The sequence below is a fragment of the Symphodus melops genome (genome assembly GCF_947650265.1).
Source record: "Symphodus melops genome assembly, chromosome: 23".
Taxonomy (NCBI): domain Eukaryota; kingdom Metazoa; phylum Chordata; class Actinopteri; order Labriformes; family Labridae; genus Symphodus; species Symphodus melops.
This window is the reverse complement of record NC_136713.1, coordinates 12418262-12431461: the sequence shown is the minus strand read 5'-3', so window position 1 is coordinate 12431461 and position 13200 is coordinate 12418262. Positions and strand designations below refer to the sequence as shown.

At 46.4% G+C, this 13200-nt stretch overlaps 1 protein-coding gene across 13 annotated transcripts in view; it reads right to left on the bottom strand.

Moving 5' to 3' along the window:
* LOC306818423 (mitogen-activated protein kinase kinase kinase kinase 4-like) overlaps positions 1 to 13200 on the bottom strand; it is a 36760-nt gene that overhangs the window by 5891 nt on the left and 17669 nt on the right. For 2 of the 13 annotated variants that reach the window (XM_079335998.1, XM_079336003.1), the window contains exons 8-22: positions 13059 to 13113; positions 12896 to 12974; positions 11719 to 11894; positions 10912 to 10984; positions 9813 to 10023; positions 9571 to 9732; positions 9335 to 9421; positions 7290 to 7439; positions 5576 to 5854; positions 4958 to 5058; positions 4697 to 4836; positions 3463 to 3557; positions 1726 to 1904; positions 1425 to 1551; positions 572 to 880 (exon numbers count right to left, since the gene is read on the bottom strand). In XM_079335998.1, coding sequence (XP_079192124.1) covers positions 572 to 880; positions 1425 to 1551; positions 1726 to 1904; positions 3463 to 3557; positions 4697 to 4836; positions 4958 to 5058; positions 5576 to 5854; positions 7290 to 7439; positions 9335 to 9421; positions 9571 to 9732; positions 9813 to 10023; positions 10912 to 10984; positions 11719 to 11894; positions 12896 to 12974; positions 13059 to 13113 — 2223 coding nt within the window. Of the gene's footprint in view, positions 1 to 571; positions 881 to 1424; positions 1552 to 1725; positions 1905 to 3462; positions 3558 to 4696; positions 4837 to 4957; positions 5059 to 5575; positions 5855 to 7289; positions 7440 to 8460; positions 8908 to 9334; positions 9422 to 9570; positions 9733 to 9812; positions 10024 to 10911; positions 10985 to 11718; positions 11895 to 12895; positions 12975 to 13058; positions 13114 to 13200 lie in introns of all 13 variants that reach the window. The other 11 variants (XM_079336005.1, XM_079336002.1, XM_079336009.1 and 8 more) reach the window with 10 other exon arrangements.

Sequence of the window (13200 nt, the reverse complement as noted above, 5' to 3'; positions counted from 1 at the left end):
GGAAGTGGGTCGTGCATGCTTTAAGATCTTTAAATTTAAAGGATGTTATTTGTGATCACACCGTCGACGTTCCTCCATGCTCTGACCCTGTTCTACCAGCAGGAGGCGCCAGTGTTAGCAGAAAGAGAGAGAGAGACAGTGAGGCGCTCGGAGGATTCGGAGCAGGTGTCAGCCAGGCCAGAAGGGGGCGCAGGAGAGCCAGAGTGAAGCCAGGAAGGACAGGGGGGAGCAGAGATTCTCCGAGAAACAACGAGGGAGCGGGGCGTCGAGTATTTACAGGCTTAGAGATGGAGAGGAAAACATAACTGATACTGCCTCACACCAAAAAAAAAAAAAACAATTAAAATCTACTAGCCTGATGCTAAAGGAGAGTGTGGGAATAAATGAAGAAAAAAACTGAAAGAAATGAAGTTATTTTAGGAACGTTGGCACCATGTTTACATGATTTGAGGTCTAAATGAACGCCAGAGCGGCTAAATTTAAAAGGCTGAAAATGAAAATTCAACTCCATGTCTAAGCCTGTAAACTCTGCAACGCTCCGTCCCTCGGTTGTTTGTCAGGGCTGACATACCTCTATGGCAGTGAACATTTCCAGGGAGGTCTGTGGGGACATGGCAGGACTGGGATGGCTAGATGATGAGGGGAAGGAGGAGGAGGAGGAGGAGGGTGATGAAGAGGGAGGGATGTTTGCAGATGAAGAAGGGGAGTGATGGCTCTGCTGGATAAGGTCTGGTAGGTGATGTATGCGGCCGGCAAAGCCATTTTTCTCCGGCAGGGCGTGGCCAGGGGGCTGGGGCAGGCAGAGGCCGTGACCAGCCGAGGAAGAGGAGGAGGAGGAGGATGATGAGAGATTGACCAGCCGCTTTATTTCAGCGGTGCTCTGGAAGCAAGAAGAGGCACACTTGGGCTCGAGCAAGCATGTGGAGAGAAGGAGTGTTTGTCCCTGATGTACCTGCATGTTCACTCTGCATGTGCAGCTTCGCTCTAAATGTAATCCATCTAAAAATACTCGACTGTCATAACAGCAACATGATGATATACAGGAACACAAAGAAATGAAAATGAGGAGACATCGCAGAGACATTTCTTTAAACGAGTTTTCAGCCTTGATGTGCTGTTTCTCTAATGGCCAGTAGGGGGCGTCTCTACTTATTGCTAAAAGATGTCTGACTGTGTAGGAGTTTTTTTTTTCCCCTTTCTCATCTCTAATTCAATATATTTTACAACTTATGCTGATCTCGTTTTTCAGATTTTGGTCCCACTTCGACAAAACATTTAGAAACCTAAAGGTGAGGGCATGTGGAAGTGTTACTGTGAATACTGTTACAGCAGTTTACATCCTGGTACTTCAGCAGTTTTGGTGTCTGTAGCTCATCTTTGATGAACAAAAACAGTGACGCTATAAGGTCCGTTTCTCTGCTTACCTGTCTGATGACCAGCGTGCCGTCCTTGGAGGGCGTCATCGCCTCGCTCTCCGAGTCTTCCACCAGCATGGTCTTGGCCGACTCGGTCTCGCCGTTACTCTGCCTCCTGCGGAAGCCATGGGGATATCTGACGTCCGTAACCAGACCGGCGTTAACACACATGCAGAGAAGCCGTGCAACAATGAAAGCTCTGACAATGCATATCGACAACATGTCTTCGTGTTTTCTTCAAAGTGAGGTTTAAGAGCGGAAACAAAAAGATGAAGGCGACAAACAGAGAGGACTGTGAGTTCGAACCTACCCGGCCCGCGAGTCCTCCGCTCCAGAGGTGGACTCCTCTCCCGCCTCCTGGTCCACCTCCTCATCGTCTTCTTCGTCGGTGGTGCCCGAGTCCTCGCTGGAGGACGAGTAGTCGGTGACTTTGTGGGGAGGCTTCACGTCGTCCACGGCGCGGAGCTCCTTGGCGAGAGCCGTCAGGTCCTGAGGAGGAGGAGGAGGAGAAAACTTTAGAAAAACTCAAGGGGGATATTTTTTTGCAGAAACGCCGTCGATGTCTTTTAACGCGTCGACCAAATCAAAAGGTAACAATACTGAAAGCATGTTAGTGAATCACCTTTAACATGCAATTATTTTCATCCCTCCTCTATTTCTACGATTTATTATGAACTAACACATCTGCATCTCGTCAGTCCTCTTGAGACTTGAATTCACTGTATTTTAACATCATCTGTTTTTCACTCAGCGTGAAGCTTCTCTCCACCTGAAGACTTTAAAATCATCAGTAAAGCTTCCACTCATGTGTGTGTTTTATGGTTTTTGTTTTATTTTTTGGACATCTTGATGTGTGCCCCTTGCCTCTTTCTTTCCGTCAGTTTGACTCGACTCAGTCTTTTTGTTTTTAATGGAGCTGTGAATTTAGAGATCTCCTTCCAAACAAACTTTAAAACTGGTGAAAACACTGAATTAAACGTTTTTGATGTTGCAAGTTAGCGTTTCTTGGATGCTACGGTTTTGTGGATATGTGATCTTCCAGACTGTCTTTTATGAGAGAGGACAGTTGATGCGAGACAGGTTAATGTGGGGAAGAGAGAGAGAGGAGGGGGAGTGACATGCAGCAAATAGTGACTGTACAACCATCAGCTCCTGAGGACAGACTCACTAACCCCTGAATCTGACTTTCTAGCTCCTGTCCGACTCGGGTTGGAGGCTTTTATGACGGTGTGAACCGCACACGTATCCTTCAGGCTGATCTTTTCAAATCCTCTACGAGCGCCTTTCAGATAAAGCGATGTGAACAGCCAAACAAATTAAACATCTGATGTTGAAGCGTGCAGTGTGAGCGCTCAAGGAGTTGCCTTGAAATACTTCATAAAAACTCCATTTACTACACTACACAGCTGTCGTGAAAATGAAGTAATCCATTTCAAAGATTGTTTGCCTGACAGTCATTTTGAAAGGCTGCATTGTTTGGAAGATCAATTTAATCCCATGAATTAAAGCTGAATCCTTGTTTTGTAACCACTCTGCACTCGGCTTGTCTTCCCTTGCAGACTCTTAATGAAGCACTTTGTTAGGTCAGTGAGGAGCAGAAGAGGGAGGAGGAGGAGGGATGTATCATGACAAACAGGGGCCACGGTGTATCCAGGTGGAAGCATGTGGTGCGTGTTTGCATTCAGATCCAGGCTGCTGCAGAGGGGTTAACCGTTTGTGTTCCAGGCAACACAGAAAGGGAAGGAACCGTGCAGGCACGGGGAAAAGAGGTTCTTTCATTGCAAACCTTTAATCACACGATGCAATGAGTGGGGCGACGGTGCGAGCGTTGCAAAGGTGCGATCTTATTGAAGAAGCTTACCGCGTCACCCTAAGAGGTTCCCCAACAATCACGAACCATCGGATTCATGAAGGGGGGGGGGGGGTTGCACACACCAGGTGGTGGAATAATAAGAGTTGGTGGGAAACGGAGAGAAAGAAACAAGTTTTTCATCTATTCAGCATCAAACAAAGTCACACCCGGGTGCTTTAGAAACAGAGGACTCACAGCTGGTCGAGTGGGCCGGGCGGCGTTCTTCTCATCTTGTTTTTTGGGGACGTTTTCAGGACGCTGGAGAGGTGAGCCTTCAGATTTGGAGGAAGCTTCGAGGGAAACAAAAGGAAGAAAACGTGAGTGAGGGGAAACGGACGGTAGAATAAAAAGGGTTAGCTCTTTAATGTGTACAAAATGTTTCGGGAGACGTGTTCACTCAGCAGGAAAGAAAACAGGCTGTAATGGTGTTAAAGAAGCTCATCAGAGTAAATCCATTGAATTCTAAGTTATACGCAGACGACGGGCTGAGACGGTGTCTTAAAACTACAGAGATTCGTCATTCATGATTTGAAGCCCAAAATTGGACTCGCCTGCAAGTCAGATCAGAAACTCGCCTCATTGTGAATAACACAAAAGTTATCCAAAAAAAACCTCCCTGTAAAGTTCGTGCCTGTTGAGACATTTGTTTTTCTTTTAACCAGGCTGTAAACATGTTCATTTCTGCTGTAAAAACTTTTTTTTTTTTTATTGTGTGTATGTGACTTTCAGGCTTCTGCAGCCAGCCTCTAGTGGACAGTCGAGGAACTGCAGGATTTTGTATGTCTGCATTTTTCAACAGTGGAGGTTGCTGCTTGGAAGAGACTAACAGAATAAGGCAGAGCAACTCAAAAGGGTAAGGCCACTTAGAACAGAGAACATCCATTGTTGTTTTTACGTCTCTGTGACTCTGTTTTTTTTCTGTGTTGATATTTGTCATTTTGTCTTCAGATTTCACGACAGCTCGGAGCCGCTCAGTGGAAACCAAAAGAACTTTTAACGGACTCTGATCTGCCGCTCGGTGCAGAGCTCATGTTTGCAGTTTGTGAATACAGAGACCATGTTCAACAACACTGAGACTCAGATTCCCTTTAACCATGAGCGAAAGATGTGGTGGAGTGTAAGCAGAGAGCGATGACTCAGGGAGCCCTCTGTTCCTGCAGCAGTCACATTATAATGATGTGTTGTTTTTCTGACTCATGTGGTGTCTCTTATTTATTCACTTGTTGTGTGCAGTGATTAAACAGTCGATAATCTTTGCTGTGTGCATGAATTGACCAGGTGGCGAGTGAGTTTCCCTGCTGGGGATCAATAACGTTTTCTCCTCTAATCAATGCACAGTCATGATTGGGGGAAACGTGTTTTGCTCGTAATAATTCGAATGTATTGGTGTCAGGTTGTAGAGTGAGTGAAACAGGGCCGAGTACAGTACCAGGGGACTCACAGCGTGGCCTAAAGCGGTCACCAGGACTGGCCTGAGAGCTGGAGTTAGAGGAGCCGGACGAGCTGCCGCTGCCGGGCCGAGGCTGCAGCTTCTCCACTCGGTCCCACAGGGGGCGCTGCTCCACGTTACTGTCACAGAGGAGAAGACCGCCACATCAACACGATCGTTTTGATTTCTTTCGAGTTGCAACAGAAAAGATCATTTATGAAACGCAATAAAACTGTTTTCCTCCGATGCGTCTTTTCGTACCCGGAAGCGTTCCTCTGTCCGCCCTGGTTACCGGGCTGTGAGGGAAGAGGAGACTCTCGGCGGGACAGGACTGGAGACCTGGATGTTGTCCTCACTGGGACCTGAAGGAGACAGATTGAGAAGAACTTTCACACACTGATAACACACAGAAACGTCGGCCTGTTAGAACACAGTCTCAGGGATCCTGTGCAGCAGCAGCATGGACATACTTACCCTTTAATGTGTCACTATAATACGAACACTGAGCACATTAGAAATCACTCTGTCTCTCTCTCTCTCTCTCTCTCTGGCCGAACAAATCCAATTCGACTTAACCTGTCGTTTATTGCGTTTCCTTTGAAAAGCCAACTAGCGAATAATCACACAAGAGCAGCGAAGACGGACCTCCGCAACAAGCCACCTTAAAAAACTAGCGAGCATGTCGTCTGAGGAATGATACTGAATGACTGCAAATGTTTTAAGTCTCTAAACTTCAGATTTGAGAGGGTTTCATTTCACACGAGTGAGAAACAATAAAAGGGCAAACACAGCAAGCGGACACAGACAGGCTGATGAGTGAATGAATGCAGCATGAGGAGGTGTGAATGAGGGAGAGGAGGGGGGGAGGGGGGTCCTTACCTTTGGAGGCACCTCCTCACTGCTGGCCTGATGTTCAAGTCTATGAGGGTGGTGGAGGGGAGGTTGGGGCTGGGGGTCAGTGCGTGCGGGCGATTGGTGGTGGTGATGGTGGGGGTCCTGGGAGCGCAGGTGGAGCTGTGCAAAATTAGAAGCGACGCCGGCGGTCTCGCTGAAGGACTGGGAGCGAGAGACGACGGGCGGCGCAGGAGGAGGAGGAGGAGGAGAAGAGGGGGCAGCGCTGTTGCTACTTTTAAGAGCAGCCAGGTGGGACCACTGCACCTTTTGAGGGGTGAGGGAGGGAGGAGACAAGAGGAGGGAGGGAGGGAGGGAGGAAGGGAGGAAGGGGAGGTGGAACAAGCAGACAACACAGTGAGACATGAGGGAAGATGTGCGTGGTCTTTCAGTTCATACACATGCATACATACAAAGCACAAAACAACAGGATGACGTGTTCACCTCAGAGTGACAGTTCATGCAAATGCTTAAAGGAACAGTACAACAATTCAGAAAAAAATCTGATGTGCTTCCTGTTGAGAGTTAAGACTTATTATACCAGTAAATCTACATTTTAAATCTTAAATGTTCAATCTGTAAAAAAAAACCTTAAGATGACACAGTGCTTTCAGAGATGACTGTTATCTTCAGATAGACATACTACTTTACCATTCCTTGGGGGAAAAGGAAAAGAAATTTGGCGCTGCTACAGCAGGCTTCAGCTAGCACAGCGACATCTTGAAGGGAAAATAATGCCACGCTGGTCTCAGTTTGGAAGCCATGCGAAGTAGACGAGCTGCTAGTTTAATCTATGAGTTTTAATCAACTGTTCCTGCGGTGGATTTTTTTTTTTCCCCAGAGGAAATACTGTGCAGCTTGTAATCATTGCAAGGGGAAATGTTGCTGAGCAACTTGATGCAAGTAAAGAAAACATGCAACTTGATGCAAGTAAAGAAAACATGCAACTTGATGTAAGTTGTCCAATCAGCGCTTTTGGTAGATTCATTAATTTGCAGAAATTCATGGATTTGCGTTCGCTGTGTCGCAGAAGAAGAAAAGTTTATGTGAGACTGATCCGACTGTGCTTCCTTTGCAATCCCTCTATCCGCTTTTTTTTGTTTTTTTGGTAGCTTTTCTTTGACTCAGAATATGAGAGTTCAACAATTATCTGTTCCTAACTTCCAATGCACTGAATGGATTCAGGATACACAGTGTGGCGGCTTCAAGCCAAGAGTGAGAGAAGAAGTCTGAGCTGAATCAGATTTTGATTCCTCCTGGACAGAAACTTTGCAAAAATGATGAGGCTGTGCCAGAAAAAAAAAGGGTTTGCTGACTCGCTCGATCAAAAAAATAAATAAAATAAAATTCTGGAATTGCAAAGAAACCTAAATTAAACTATATGCAAAGTGTAAATGACTCCTTTCAGGAAAAACAGAAATGTAATTTATTTACAGATCTGTTCAGAAATAGCTCAGTGATGAAGAACTTCGCTGTCAGCCCTCCGTTGTGTCCATTTACAAATAATGGAGCGGCTTAAAAACATGTTTCCAATCAGTTTCATTTCAGGCGATTTTCTTCTTCACCAACTGTGTCGGCTAGAAAAGGAAAAAGACCTCCGACTGTGCGAGAGGCTTTTTGCTGTTTGACGGAAAAAGAGAGCAACAGGAGGAGAAAAGGAAAAAAAAGGTCAGAGGAGGGAGAAAAGGAAGGGACGAGTTACCTGAGGCTCCATGGGGCGGTGCATGGCGGACGCCTCGGAGGAGCCGCCGTTGGAGAACGGTTCAGAGGAGCGGGGAGGCAGGGGGGGCTGCTTGGGAGGAGGGGCGGTCTGAGGGGAACCCTGAATGTTTTTACGGTAGCGCTCGTCAGCCTGGGATGAGGGAAAAGGAACATCGACAAGGATCAGGATCAGGGAAATCATTTTTTTACTGAACGTTAAAAAAGAAAAAAAAATTACGTTTTTAGTAAGTGTTAAAAAAAAATCAGGAACTCATTGTTTTCAAAAGTCGAAACTGGTCATTTAACACAGAAACTTTCAAAATAAACTGTCTAAAATCAAAAGACATAAGCTGACATTTATTCAAAACATGCTTGAAGCCTGTCAACGACAGCCACACAGACGGGTGCATGTGCACAGACGGAGGTACAGACATCCTTGAACACGTCGGGAAAGATTGTTGTTAATGACACGGCTGATGACGGGAAACATTGCTCAGGTGTCCTGCATGTTAGTCTGGGCCTCAGCCATCGACATGCAACGGCCCGATGAACACGCACGGTGGGGTCAGAGCAGCCACGTTGGAGAGTTACACTGAAGGTCGGCGACCGTGGATCAGGAGGAAATCCTATCGCTTGGAATTCATAGTCTTTAGTTGTCGTTTAAATACAACTAACAGACTTTTATTTTGAAAAGTCTACAAGATTTCATTTGGCTTCTTTTAACGCTTTCTCCAAAACGCGCGACATGACTGAAGTTCCTCCTGCTTACAGGGAAATCCAAGACACGAATACTCCAAACGCTCAGACGGTTTTAGTAGTCAAGGCAACCGGACACAGTGCAAGTGAGTGCCAAAAGAGAGAGGAGACACGAAGAGGCTGGTTGCGAGTGTGTGGGCGTCCATTCTCCACTCTACCCCCTGCTATGTTTTATCTAAAGAGTCCGACTGAGACGTCCTGTGTTGTAACTAATTTCTTTGGATTAATGCCCCCGCATCCATTATAGAATTTAACAGATGAATTCTCTGAAAGCATCACGATCCAGACCCCTGAGCTAGAAATGGAGATAAAAGGAAAGCCAGTGTTCGCTCCTCGCACCACCTCTGTTTTCACTGAAGACAAGCAAGAGGAAGAAGCTGGAAAAGAGCAGGCAGCGGTCGACACAGGAGGTTCACCTCTCTGACAGGCTGAGGAGGATGACCGACAGCCTCTGCGGGCCTGTGGGGCTCCAGACTTTCTGCCTGGGGAGGCTCAGAGTCAGGGGGGCTGTCAGTCTGAGGGGGGCTGGGGGAGTCTGACAGCTGGTTTGGGTAAGTCTCGTCTGGGTCAGTTTTTTCTCCAGCTGAAGCCTGAGATTTGGAGCTATCCAAAGGAAGAGTCTGAGGGGCCGGGGAGCCTCTGGCTGCAGAAACAGGAAGTGAGTCGGGGAGCTGAGTCTGAGGGGACGCAGTGAGGACTCTGTCAGGGGGCAGGGTGGAGGTCTGTGGAGGTTTGTGCCGGTCTGAGGCGGGGTTGGTCTTGGGTTCGTGCTGCAGCGACAGCAGGTACGCCTGCTCCTGCTGCAGCCGCTTGTGGAGCCGCTCGGCCTTGCGCTGCTCCTCGAGCTCTCGCCACTTGAACTCCTGTTGCAGAGTTTGCGGTTGATTCAAGGTGGAGAAAAGAGACGGCAGCCTGCCTTTGCCTGACTGAAAGCAGGGCCACCTTTTTAATGTCGTTTTCTCAAAACACAAGAAACACTCATACAATCATCCTGATTTACACTCAAGCAACTTCAATGCAATTACAAACGCCATATTTCAGCCATTTGTGTCCGTATGGAAAATGAAACTTCTGTTGTTTACTTTTAAATTAGCTTCAACCTCAAGAAGGACAACAGAAGGTGAATGAATGAAACAGATCTGATCAAATAAAAAAATTATTGATCTAGTTCCGTTCACAAAAAGTAATGAAAGTTTTATTCATAGACATAAAAACACTTTTTTCTACGAGATGCATTCAATCCGAGTTCATCACATGGAAGTTGGTGTGGTGTGTTTGTGTGTGACTGACCAGCAGCATGGCCTGTTCGCGCAGCAGCTGCTCCTGCAGCATCTCCAGGTGTCTCTGCTCCTCCTCCAGCTGGCGTCGGATGTATTCCTGGAAATCACAAAAAAAAAAAAAAAAAAAAAAAAAGGTCCATGAATGGTGCACTTTTTATTAGGAGAAATCGAGTACAACACCCACAATATCCAACGGCAGAGCCCTGGAGTGGATTCTGGATAAAGTGACGTCCGTGTTGAGTTTACCTGTTCACGATCATTCCTCCTCTTCTCGTCTTCGGCCCGTCGGCGTTCCTCTTCCTCTTTGCGTCGACGATCCATCTCTTCGATCCGCCTCTTCTCCTCTTGCTCGCGCCGACGCTGTTCGCGCTCCTGTTGCCTCCTCATCTCCCGCTCGCGCCGTTGTTGCTGTGGAGGCAGACGGCGAAAAGCCACGTCAACGTTTCTGAACGAATCAGAATCAGCCGTCCAATGGAAACTCCTTTCACCTCCTCCAGTCGCCTCCTCTGCTCCTTCTGCTGCTCGATGCGCTTCTGCCTCTCCGCCAGCAGTTGGCGCTTGTATTCCTCCTGCTCGCGCAGCTGCTGCTCCTGGAGGAGCTGCTGGCGGCGGAGAGCCTCCGAGCGCTCCTTGTTCTCCTGCTGCAGGCGGATGAAGTCACGGCGAAGAGTGGACTCACCGGGTACGTTGACGATGGAGCTGGAGGGAGAAATCAGGACATGAAGGAGAAACCTGAGAGGCCCAGAGGTGGACTGACTCAAAGTTAAGATTCTCTTGACATCACTCTGTTGGACTGTCCAAACAAAGAAACACATTTTAAACCACAAAGCCCACATTGTTTGTCCTCTCGTGTGACTTTGTTCTATTTCAGATTGAATAACCGTGAAAAAAAACAGAGTCACACTACATAACCAAATCAGGCCGTGGTTACCCAGCGATCCCTGGAGCTGCTGCTTTTATCAACGGAGTCTGCTAACTGTGAGAAGAGAGACGTTACAGCTTGTTTTAAGGTTCATTTAAAGCATCTTACATCTGTAAAAAAAAAAAAAAAGGCTAATTATGTCGACACCTTAAATAATAATCTGGGTCTAAGTGGCCAAAGAAAAACTCTTTTATGGGAGGGATTTAAATCAGACATTTTAACTTAAATAACAGTCTGCTGGTGGTAAAGGAAATCTGTTTTTTCGTACCTTTAGCAAACAAAGTGCAGTCCCTCTGAACCCCTTTAAACCCCCTCCACGCTCATGTATGTTTGGTTTTGTTTCATGCATTTTAAATCCCCACCCTTGAGCTTCTTTAGCACCTTTCTCGTCTTCTGACTACTCAACCGATTTGACACCGCAGCTCACAGCTTCACATTCACCCACTGATGGTTGCTATGTAAAGAGTCCATCAGAAGTAACTACTCCCATTCACACGCTCCAAATGGGGGTTAAGTGCCTTGCCCATGGACACATTAGACATGTAGCTGCAGCTGGGGATCGAACCCTTGACCTTCCAGTTCAGCTACGCCCCACAGCCTCGGTGTCCCTAAACAAACTCGACATGAATGAAATACAAATGGCAAAAAAAACTTCTTCAGCAGACCTCGGCTCTCCTTCCTGCTCTGGAGGATCTTCTTCCTCCTCCTCGCTGCCACTGTACTCGTACTCGGTCTCATCTGTGCAAAAGGAAGAAAGAAACAGACAAAGAGAGAGACGTTTCTTTTTTGATCCTTTATCAGGAGAAAATTAACAAAACGATTTATGCAAGAACAAACATTTGCGTACTTTTAACTTCAAGTTCAATAAAGCCTTCAACAGAAAACAGACACTTCGGGTTTCAGTTTGGGATGATGAAACGCACGACACAAACTTTCTGTGCCTGATTTAAAATAATCTGTGTAAATGGGGCTTTTTCTGCCTCCCCTCCAGGGACAGGGCAGTGGGCAGAGAGCGTGGGGAACGGTCCGTGGGAAAGGAGCCACAGGCCAGATTGAAACCTGGGTGGCCCACATGGAGGACCACGCCTTCACACTCGCAGCTTCTCTCTTTTTTTAGATGCTTTTTAAAGAGTCTCATTGAGAGTGTAAATACTGCTGTTTCATGATCGCAAACAAGAAATGACCCCATACTGCTTGAACTGACTTTTTTTCATGCTGAATTGAAACAAGAATCACATCAGAGTTTATAATTGTGGTACGATGACAGCCAGAGAAAGAACAGTCTTATTTAAAACCAGAACACTTGAAGGGGATGTGAGAGAAATGTGTTGAGGAATGAATTCAACAGGCAGTAAAATGGAAATATTAGGGCGCTCATGAACTTGGCTTTAGAGGTGACAGAGGATACCTCCAGTTTACGTTTTCTGTGAGTGTGAATAAAAGAAGCTAGGTTGTAAGGTGGCAGGTCTCACCTTTCTCTCCCCTCTTCTTCTTGGTGCGGTCGATGTGGTCTTTGAGCTGAATGCGGACTTGCCTCTCGTTGGGCTGGTCCCGGATGAACGGGTGCTTCAGCAGCTGCTCCGTCGGGGGACGCTGAGTGTAGTTCTTCACCAGAGAGTTCTCGATGAAGTTGAAAAACTTTTTGGACCTGTGAGGAAGGTGGAGACGGTGAGTTTTTAGACTTGACGAGTGGACGCCAGAGGAAGAAAAAAAAAAAGTCCAACCAAGAGAGGACAGAGCACGTCTAAGAATCTTTAATTACATTTGATTTCTTCAAACTAAATCTGAGTGAAGCATCCATCCTGAAAAACGCTCCCCCACCTCCATGACAACAGCCTCTGGTTTCTGCATGTTAATTGAGATTTATACGTGCGGGCAGGCAGCACCATGAAAACGCTGAAATATGGGGCACACTGCACCTGCACCCGTTTAGATGTGGTTTGCGTCTCATTCAAATTTAAAAAAGGAAACGTTTAAAAAGAAACCTCCTGAAGCTTCTGGAAATCTGGTCAATAAGAAAGTAAAGGTGAATAAGATAAACAAGACGTAAAAATCAGAGACAAAAAACGAGTAAAAGTCATTTTGCTTTTTTCCCCCCCAAAACTGGGTGAGCTTGATTGGAAATGATCCTGGCTAATCACACAGACAGCAGCACAGAGAAGTGGAGCCATAAGCGTCATGTTTGAGTCGCCAGAATCCAAAAAAAAAAAAAAAAGCGTTTTTAATGAAGGTTCTCAGGTGCTATGATGCAACTTAAAATGTCTGACAGTACATAAGCCCATCAGAACCGAAACGTCCGTCAAAAAGTGGAAACCATGTTTTTTTCTGACTTTATCATGTTTTTTATTCAGAGCAGCGCTGCAGTGTTTCCAAGAGATAGAGCGAGCGTGCCAGAGCAGGTGTAGCACAGATGTGCAACTCAGCAGAGCTCGGAGGAAAGCTCTGATTCAGGCCTCTCTGGAAACCTGATCTGAGGTCAGGGATAAATCAAAATGCAAAAAAAAAAAAAAAAAGTTACACACAGAGAGGCCAAGAAAGAAAGAAAATAAAATATAAAAAGCTTCTGTTTTATTTATAAGAGTCAGAAATAGGGATGGAAAGATGCACTTACATGCACAAAAACAAATCTTTCTTCTGGTTGCTACTCACCATTTTTTAGATTTGAGCCTGGGAGGAGGGTTTCTTGGAATAAGGAAGAGTGCACGCATAGGGTGCATGTCACAAAGTGCTGGGAGGAGACGCACGAGAGCAGAACGTTAACAACCTTTCACGCCGCACAAAATCGTGCCAATATGAGCAAAGCGGTACTCACGTGGTGCGCCTTCAGCCATTTCGATAGCTGTGATACCAGTGGACCACAAATCACTCTGCAGGGAAAAAGACAACGCCCAGTCAGCCAAACCGCAGCGAGAGGACATGTTCAGACAAATCAGCCCCTTCACAGGTGCAGTACA